Genomic DNA, 10,000 nt, shown 5'->3' on the forward strand with positions numbered 1-10,000 from the left:
AGCGCAGCGCAGCCGCAGTACACTTAGTGCTACAGCTAAGCTAGAGAGGGAGCTAGACGAATAATTAAATTTCCCCGACCAGCCAGCCAGCCAGCAAGCGAAAACCCTTCAATTCATACACCACCTGGACACATCAAGTTTCACCACACCGGGTAGCAATAGTAGCAGTAGTACCAACATAGCCTGTAGTGTTATAATAGTAACAAAGTTCCGCTTATACTAGAAACCAGAGGCACCAGTGGTGGAGCAATGTTAGTTCGATTTTTAGACATTAAAAGGCAAAGCAGGAGCGCAAGCTATTTGCGCGGATAATGTTAAAGTGCAGCCGAGTAACGTTCACGAATGATCCGGCAATAGGTGAGAAGCTGCCGACGGTACAGCTGGTACTCTATTCCTTAGCATTACCCTTCACTCAACGCAATACACGAACTCTTTGTTTTTTGGCTTTAGTCGCTGTTTTTAGCTTGTATCGGTCATGTGCCTGGGTCATTGCGTCGATTGCATCCCACCCCACACACCCACACACACAATTGATGAATATACACGCTGTGTTAAGTTAGTTCTTCGACTCCTCCCTCCTCCCTTAAGCTAATCATACAACTAACTACGACTACTTATTCCCCTCAATCGTAAATTCGCCTTACGGCGGTGATGTTGCACGTTTTCTAATACTGGATACTACTTCCATCTACTGCGCTTTGTTCTACTGTGGTTGCCTTATGAACGTTAGAGCACGGGGGAGTGAGAGAGAGAGGAAGCAAGAAAGCAAACAGAATGGGCTGGAGACCGAGGATAAGAAGTGTTGAAATGAAAGCTGGGGATGGAATACACATGCTGAAGGAAAATGTATGCATAAGTTAACCAAATCGCGACACGGGGCACATGATTCAATTTTCCAGGGGCACAGCTCTTTCCAGAGGAGGGATCTGGTAGTCCAATGGCATTGACATTGACAAGTGGCAAGCAGAGGATCGCGGGCCGTGTATTGTCCTACATTGTTACCGTACTGCTTAACTCGTACTGCTCGATCTGCGTGCGATTTTCGTTCTCTCTCTCTCTCCTTCAGCCTTTATCCGGGCGAAACCTTCCTTACTCCGAAACTCTATTTACACACCGCGAGGTGATTATGACGGACCGGCGGCGAGTGGATAACACATTGCAAAGAGCTTTATCGTAGTTGTTTTTGTGGTAGAATCAAGTCAAAATGAAAAGTAAGAGTGTGGGATGTGCAAGAGAAGAGACAGAGAGAGAGAGAGAGAGAGAGAGAGATTCGCCGAAAGTAAGATTTGCGTAAGTTTTAACCGAACCGAAACTACTATTTGGAATACAAACGCGATAGCTCCCGGTAAAAAAAAACGGAGGAGCAGAAATCGAAATCGAGAGAAGCGTTATTAGTGCAACTAATGAGTGAAGCAAGGCGAGTCGAGTCTGGGAAGCGAGCAGAGGATGAGTGTAATACAATAATAATGGTAGTAATATTATTATTAATAATTATTAAAATAATGATAGTAATAAAGCAAGTAGTATCACTTATAAACCCGCTCCCGTAAGTTTCTCTTCAGCCACGATACCGACGGCGTAAAGGAATTGGAAGATTGCGCAACGCAGCGCAGTTATCTGAGAGCTGGGCTGTACTAGCTGGTGTCCCTATTTTTTCATGACGAACCTCTGTGATACGAAGATTTGCAGACGAACCGAACAACGCCACGACGACACGAACGATACCACGCGCTCGTATCCTTTGGCGCGCTTCCACGAGCGAACCACGTGGCGATTCGTGGCATCCTCTTAACCGCCATCAGTTCCTGCCATTCAGTTGGCGCTTTTTGCTTCGTGAGTGCGGGTGTGTTGAAGTGCGTTCACAGGTGATCGTTGGATACACCAGGACCACCACCGGAGTGTACTGTCGCGTGTCACGTGCGTAATCCCCTGGCTGTTCTGCCATGCGTGTGCATACGCTGCAACCACGTAGCCGTGTCCCGTCCTCACTGTCGCTCGATAATGTCATCGATCCATCAGCCCTGATGGACACGAGTGTTCCGGCCGTTTTCCCGCCAGCCGTACGACGCTTTCCCTACAATGGGCTAGCAGCGGGAGCAACCGCGGAAGCATACGGTGGATTTCCGGAGCGTGAACAAGACTCTGACTCATCGGCTGTGTACGGTGGTATCCGGGGCGGAGTGCCTACCATATCCGATCGACTCAGTGGCTACGCAAGGCGCAACAATTACGATGAAAATGGGATCGAAGTGCAGCTGGCCAACGGTGATCTAGCGCTCATTGGTAGTAGGCTGTGTCGGGATGGTTCTACCGTGAGCGTGAACGAATTGCAGCACCAAGGAGTGGGAAGGGATCGGTTCAAGATGCTGAAGAAGATGTGCTCCTTCGCTACGCTGTCCAGTGCAGGTACGAAGCGGTCGAACGGCACGAGTCGCACCCAACACTGGATGCTCCTGATCACGCCAGTCGTTTCCAGGTGTGTTTTTGGGTGGGGTGTTTCTATCTTGCTATTCTACATGTGATCGTTTTCCTAGTGCTAGCTAGTTCTGACATAAAAGGAACGTGATTGTTCTATCTAACGAAGATGCGTTAAGCAACTTCAAGGACTATCACAGATTTTCTAAAGGTTTTCTCCAAATTTTGGTTTGTAAGTGCTAACGTAATTTAGGAGATTCATGAAGGTATTCTATGGCGGATAGGGAAATGAACGTTTGCTACGGGAAAATCATAAAAGATTTTGTTCAGTGTAGAAATAAACATCATACCTTGCTAATAATTTAGATAAATTATTTAAATAAACAGAAACTGAACAATGGAGTCGATGTATACGCCCATAGGTTAGTGCTAACGGCTATAACTCGACTGTAATAACTTCACTCGATTTGTTGTTTCAACAATTACTTCATACTCATGGGAGATGAGACCCGTCTAATCTACGTTAGTATGATAATGCTTTCCTTTCGATGTCCCTGTGTCCTACAGTTTCTCACTTGCACTCGTCATTGCTGCAGTCGTTGGCCCCCAGTGGCTGCTGACCGAGGAAAAGATACCGTACGCACCGTACCACGGTAACACGTCCCACAGTACGGTCTTGGCCACAGCGACAACGAGCTTGTCGAAAAATCAGCACCAGCTCAACATCCAGCATCCACATCTGATCCCTACGATTAAAGACGATGGAGGCGGCACAGGGGGTTTCATGACGAAATACACAAGGTCCTCTCTCTGGAAGTTGTGCAGCAGATATAGTGGTAAGTGTGGTTCAACACAATATCCTCCCCCAGTGCTGGAGCCTAACAAAAAAAATTGATTTATCATTAGCTGATAGCAAGTCAGTTATCATCCAAAACAAGCGCAAGGCATCGCAAGAAACGAATGGTGCCTCAACGCAATCGCCACCTCCAAGGATCATCAACTGGATTATTGTAGGAAAATTGATTTTTCGATTCGATTTTCCGTCTCCCCCCCCGGGCTCACGTGTCCTGTGGCATTGTATTGCTTCTTCCATCTTCCAACGAGCCGTTGATGAGCCTACAAAGCGGCAAGCTATTATTGTTCTCGATCTCGATTATTGCAAACCACTACGATGAGGTAGCTTCCACCCGCAGCTTACTTCCGGTTGTGGCCTTATCAACCGAATCAAGGGGAATCCGTCAATCCGTTCGCAGTTTGTCGATTTTTTGCCAAATCATACTCCGTTCAGTGTTTAGAGCGATCCAAGTAACCATCGCCAACAGATGGTGATGGTGGTAGCTGGTGGATGTTAGATCCGCTTTAAATCCTTCCAATCTGCCCTTACTTTGGTGATGGAAATAGAAGAAGAAAAATCGCTCCGGATGAGCGCAACGGTGGTTGCCGTACTCCCGAAAGGTGCCGCCCATCATCCCGCGTAATCACCGGAAATCGTGAAGCGAAGAAGGAAAAATCGAAAGGGGCATCGTATCGGCCCGGCAGTGCAGGCAGTGTGCACGCGTTGGGACCTCCCGACGATGCATCGATTCAAGCAGTCGAACGTGGCGACCGTGAGAGGGAAGAGCGGAAGATGCAGTACGCCGGCCGGAAATCGGCGACCGGCGACCCCCAGGACCTCGGGCTCGGGGGGAAAGTTTTCCTTCGCAAAGTCTCGCACCACCGCACCGGATACCGCGCTACAACACATCGGAAATGACAGTTTAAAGGCAAAGGGAGGGTGCGGGGAGTCAAAGAAGAGGTGAACGGATTCTCGATGTTTTTCGTCACCACCCATCTAGCGCTGGAGTACTTTAAAAGTCAGTGGAGAGCGAGGGAATGCGTCAGCTCATAATTTTCCCTTTTATTTTTTCCCTTCACAAATTTTTGTTTCGCTTTTCACCTTCATTATTTTCCACAGGTGGTGGCAGCGCAGCGTCGGGACATCATCACCAGAAGCAGCAGCCCTCGGAAAGCAGTGAGTTCCAGTGCTCCAGCATCGATTACTTCCCGAGCGAAGGCTACAGCCCGGACCCAAATGATTCGACCAATGCAATTCCTTGTAAGCAGCGCGCCTCGCGCCCAGTCCCGAGTCCCAACACTCTGGAGGGGAGTTTGAAAAATTTTCTTGCCACACAGAACCGATGACGGGGATTAAATTCAATTTATCGGGCTCGGTAAATCGTTATCGATTGTGCCGGGGCTTCGGTTTCCGCCGTGTGACGAGCGCGCAACGGCACCACGTGCATCGAGGAGGCTGTGCAAAGTGTATGCGTTGCCCTTAGAAGCAATCTGCTCTAATGGTCACCCGGTATAACGGTGCGGCCATTGAAACCCCCCCCCCCCCCCCCCTTCTTTAATAGTCTAATCCACGACGCGATACATTGGATGCATGGAGTGGAGCAGGATGGGATCGCCGGCCCCATTATATGGTTTAATGTAATTATCAATGAACAATCCTTTTGATGTGTCTCAAATGTGGCCTACTTTAATGTCGCCCGCAGTCTCGCGAAGGAAATGGGATGATGAGAAAAGGGCACCGAACAGAGCCGTCCACCCCTTCTCTACCGTATCTCTACCTCGAATTTACCGGCCAGCTGATCTATTGGCGCACAAATCAAAGCCCCGAATGGGGCGCAGTTTGGTGGTACCGAGAGCCAATCATACCTGGTGGCCGATGACCGAGTTTTTCCTTTTCATTTGCCATTTGGCTCGGGCGAAGCGTTTCCATCCCGTTGCTTCATCCGGAAATCTCGCATGTTCGGTTCCTATCCGTTGGTAGGATGAACAATCCCTTCGGTTGTTGCACCCACAAACAGTGTGCACGTGGTGCGCTGCGCTCGTTCGCTGCTAGACGTTTGCTGCTGTTTCCTATAAGCAGGCGGAAGCACAATCTAAGTTGGCGAGCGGTAATGAAAACCAAAATAAGTTGCTTGGATCGAAAGAACTAAGACTATTGTAAGAATTTTGCAAATTCTTCTGTAGTTATCGAAAGTTTAAAGAATGGTCTCATGTTAAAGATGATTTGCAATTCCTAAAGAAGTGTTAAATACCTTTTTCCTCAATACAGCTCCCACTGTTCAAACCATTGAGATAGTTCTTTCATGTCATGCTGTCTGCTATCAACTACTTCCCACTTTCGTGCCACGACCGAATGATCAAAGAGTCGAGGCTTCATTCGGCAGCAAACTATCTCCATAAATGGCTTAAAAAGGTCCACCTTTCGCCTTTCCCTATTCGAACCCGGGCGTGTGAGCAAACGGAAGCCCCTAATCTTACGCCTTGGACTCATCCCCCGAAATACGCACGGCACCGGACGAAAGGTCCCAGTTCCGTAGCTATGCACCAATAATCCAATTATGCTCGAAGCGTTCAATTTTCACTCTGTTCGCCGGGTGTTATGCATACAACCGACCGCACCATCACACCAAAAAGACGACACTCACCCCGATTGGCCCTTGGCAATAGATCCGCCTGCCCCCAAAATATGACACCAAATTGGCGGGAACTTTGGCTATTTCCAGTATTTCCAGGGTGTTATCGCGACTCGCAGTAGGGCAATGGAATGCCCCGTTGGTCAGCTGGGCCATTGCGGATCCGGAAATAATTATCTCTCTCTGTCGCTTTTGCAGATACCGTAACGCACTCGTCACCCTTTTTTCTCGCCTCGAACGGTGTGCTCATCGTCAGCTACGGCCTGTTCCTGGTGGCTATCTGCTCGACCAAGCACAAAATCTGCTACTTTGCATCCGGAGTACTATTTATAATATCCGGTAAGTAGGTGGCTGACACCGGGTAGGTACCGTAAGTGCAGTAACCACGCACTAACCCATTGTTCTCCCACAGGTTTACTGATGCTGATCGGACTGATAATGTACATCTCGATACTGAAGGCCGAGATAGGGTCCAAATTGCGGCCAAGGTCATCTTTGCAGGCACCCCAGTTTACCTTCCGATACGGACAAAGCTTCCTGCTGTACGTCTTCGGTTTCATCATCACCGAGCTGTCGGGCATACTGAACGTCCTGATCTACTCGAACGTCCAGCAGCAACAGCAGCACCAGCAACAACTGGAGCATGATGACGAGTATGATGAAGATGGTTCACTGTATCCCACCTATCAGAACCTTTCCGGTGGAGATCTGCAGTACCATAATCTACATTATGGCCGCGAATGGACAGCGCACTCGCTAGATGAACGGCACAAACCGAATGGTGGTGGTGGTGGTGTTGGTGGTGTAGCGCAAGGACCAGCCGTCGTGACTGACTACCGTTATCCGTACGATGGTGTTCAGTCTGGTCCACGTTATTACTTCGAGCGTCGCCGCGAGGATTCGATCGATGGTGAAGTCAATTGCCGTGTGCACCGTCTACCGCCACTTGCCCGTACCGAGCCCGCTGTAACGAAGAGTCTCACGGATCTACTGTATACCGAACCGACCTCAATGACCGCCAACGTGCCCATTCAACAAGGTGGTGTATCTCCTCGCCGAAACGTTTCCTTCCGTGCCAATGGTGACGGTGATGGGCATCGGATGAACGACACCGTTGGACGGTCACCTTTGATCGACAACGATCGCTGGCCAGTCGGAGGAGAGAAGCTAACACGCAGCGTATCGACCTATACGGATCTAACGCCCGTCAGCACCGGTGAGGACACGGAGTTTGGCAACTATCGGAGGAGAACGCGCTCCACAAATACCGATGATGGTGGCGAGGGGTACGATGGCGGCGAGAAGGCGAGCAAAATCTGTGGCTTCCCACGCCACTACCTATCGCGCGAGCTATCGAAGGAAAAGCTGTTCAATGAGTTCTGCAAAAAGGTTGGTCCACGACCAAAGCCGAAGAATATCTACTTCATCGAAAGTGATGCACGGAATGGTGAGCAGAGCTACCGGAATGTGTTCGTGATAGAACCATCCTCGCCGGTGGGTAGTGGTCGACCGTCGAAGCACCGTCGCCGGAACTCGATGGCAGATATGAGACGCCGATCGGATCAGGGGACGACATCCAGCGGTGGTTGTATCTCTTCCTACCGTCACCGGATACGTTCCGATAATTCGCTCGATCGCGAGATGCCCGATGAACAGGCATACTATCGTCGTCGGGAACCGCTAGGTAGGGCACGATCGGTAGACTACCGGCAAACGCTGCCCCGTAACTTTGGCCACAATCGGCACCTGATGACGAATGAAACCGAACCAGAGGATGAGACGGGAGGTTTCGGAGAGCGATTGGCGATGGAAAGGAAGCGCGTATCGGCCAGTGGACTGCTAATGGAACCTGTGCGGTAATGCAAACCCTGCACCCATTAACACACCTTATCTTTTTCAATATAACATATCTGTCTTCCTGTTTCATTGCAGTCTCAACGCGTCACACGGAGATCTGACGTCCGATGGAACCATCTCTTCGCCCAACTCGGTCCGATGGCACAAAAGTGTGGGAAAGTGGCGGCAGCCACAATCCATCGGACGATCCGTTACCGTCACGTGTCCAAAGTATCTTGATCCGCCCACCTATAGCGTTACGGCGACTGAATCTGGCCACAATCCTTCGCACATGTATCGTAGCTATGGCGATCTGGCAGTACCGCAACCATCGTACCACCGTCGACCAACCATTCTTTCGTCCCACGTGTTCTCCCCCATTAGTCAGCCAGCGACACCGACCGCGATACGGTCGAACGTCCAATCGCTGGGGGTAAACCAGAACCATCATCAGCATCGCCACGGTCAACATTATCGCTATCAGGAACAATCCGATGTGGCACAACCGAGGCAGCACTCGCCCGTGTTCGATCTCGATCGTATTGAGCAAGAACGACGTAAATCACATTCGCAGCTGTTCCTCAACAGTCCAGCCAGCAGTTCCACCATGGCGGAACAGTATGACTATGCGCACGGAACTGCTGTGTAGATGGTGACACACAACTATGCTTTAACATTCGCCTATAACCCACCCGTAGTCCTACATTTTTAGTGTTTTAATACAATAGTAGAATTAATAGGGGATTCAAAGCGATAAAAGAACTCCTTGTAAGTGAACTGACTTCGTTGTTATTGTCAAAGGCAAGAGATCCTTCTTCTGTGTTGCGAATCCGGCTTTGTAATGTGGATTCCGTGTTTTCCCCGTTTAACAATCAGGCACAGGATTACGAGGAATAAACGGAGCCAATTCGGATAAAGAAAATCGAAATAGAACCACTCGAATCCAGCAATGTTCAGTTCTATACAACATACATTTAATGATTTAACTCATTCTTTCGAGACGTAGTATTCTAGGATCGATAAACTTACACGTAGCTCGCACGCGTGTGATAGCTACTAGCGGCTAGCGAGGTCGTGCCTCGCGTCGACTACATTCACTAGCATCATAATTGGAGTTTTTTTTTTGTACAAAGCGGCGGCCAAGGGTACCGGTTATAACCGTAGCAGTTCACCCTACAAACAACAGCAGCGGAGAATTGGTTAATACACTAACAAATAATAATATCTTTTGTCATCTATTGCATCGATCCGCTGGTTTGCACGTCAATTTTATCGTCGCAGTGCACGCAGTGTTTTGTGCATTTCAGCTGCAGCGTTTGTGCAAAATGCCAATTGAGATTGAAATCGATCAGGTGATCGATTGGACAAAGCTTCCATAAACTGTGCGCCAATAGTACATTCATTTACTGATCCGTGGCTGTGTTGTTATGTTGGTGGGAATGTTACCGATGCGATTAGATGTGTATGTGTTTATGTGTGTGCTCAGATCGACCTAAAATTTAGACTATCAACTGATATGAACAAGTTTCGATTAAGCTCGAAGGGAGTGACAGAACCCATATTAAAACAGTTTTCGAGCCACAGCACTTCTAATAACTCACGATTGTTTAGTGACTAATTAGGATCCGCCATTCACCAATCACCACGCTCGGCATTCTTTGATCCCACCCTCTAGTGTGGCAGATATTAGCAGGAAACAAAAGCTGCATACATTTGTACGATCGGCCTGCCAAAGCGAGTAAACGCAATCCGCGTAGAACGAACGAAATCGAAGGGAAACAGCTTTCACACACGCATCATACCACGTAAGGTTGGTTAGGAAGGTGATGGCTAAAGACCCCTACCGCGGGGTGACTTTTCACCGATCACTGGCAGTATAGTGAGTAGTAGTTGTAGTGTGTTCGTTACTTTGGAAACCAAGCTAATCAGGCAGAAGTGCTTTGCATGTGTCGTGGCCTACTAAGGATCTACGGAAGCAAGGCCCAAGACACCACACACTAAAGATGGCACTGCACGGAGCGTCGTTTTCGCGTTTGCATCTCTCTGCAGATATGCTCTGCTGTCTTCCGTTCTTTGACCGTAATACGAGTAACCCTTATTGATACCAATTCTTTCCTCTCGTGTTGCGTGTATATGTGTTCCGTGTTTCAGTCTCGATCCTACGTTGTCTGCCCGTTCCATTCCTTAAGCGCTAACGACTATAACGCATTTTGCTTTTTGTTTTGCTATTTTACGCTGACGCCTACGTTAATATTTATCAATATTTCCTTTTACTTCGGACC

The 10,000-nt window shown here is 48.8% G+C and overlaps 3 protein-coding genes across 5 annotated transcripts in view; 2 read left to right on the plus strand and 1 right to left on the minus strand.

Moving 5' to 3' along the window:
* Positions 1 to 1,537, plus strand: part of LOC126569676 (dual specificity mitogen-activated protein kinase kinase 4-like) — a 4,567-nt gene extending 3,030 nt beyond the window's left edge. Inside the window, exon 5 of the mRNA XM_050226930.1 lies at positions 1 to 1,537. This exon is cut by the window's left edge and continues 1,162 nt beyond it. The gene's annotated coding sequence lies outside the window, so the exon portion shown is untranslated.
* A 406-nt stretch (positions 1,538 to 1,943) lies between these two features.
* Positions 1,944 to 8,367, plus strand: LOC126572657 (uncharacterized). The gene is made up of 6 exons (XM_050232148.1): positions 1,944 to 2,476; positions 2,983 to 3,248; positions 4,370 to 4,510; positions 6,081 to 6,221; positions 6,295 to 7,738; positions 7,815 to 8,367. The coding sequence occupies exons 1-6, from the start codon at positions 1,944 to 1,946 to the stop codon at positions 8,365 to 8,367; spliced, it is 3,078 nt and encodes a 1,025-aa protein (XP_050088105.1).
* A 303-nt stretch (positions 8,368 to 8,670) lies between these two features.
* The window catches only part of LOC126581723 (myotubularin-related protein 13), a 16,275-nt gene continuing 14,945 nt past the window's right edge, over positions 8,671 to 10,000 (minus strand). For all 3 annotated transcript variants that reach the window (XM_050245577.1, XM_050245575.1, XM_050245576.1), the window contains exon 9: positions 8,671 to 10,000. This exon is cut by the window's right edge and continues 865 nt beyond it. The gene's annotated coding sequence lies outside the window, so the exon portion shown is untranslated.

The sequence above is a fragment of the Anopheles aquasalis genome, chromosome 2 (genome assembly GCF_943734665.1).
Source record: "Anopheles aquasalis chromosome 2, idAnoAquaMG_Q_19, whole genome shotgun sequence".
Taxonomy (NCBI): domain Eukaryota; kingdom Metazoa; phylum Arthropoda; class Insecta; order Diptera; family Culicidae; genus Anopheles; species Anopheles aquasalis.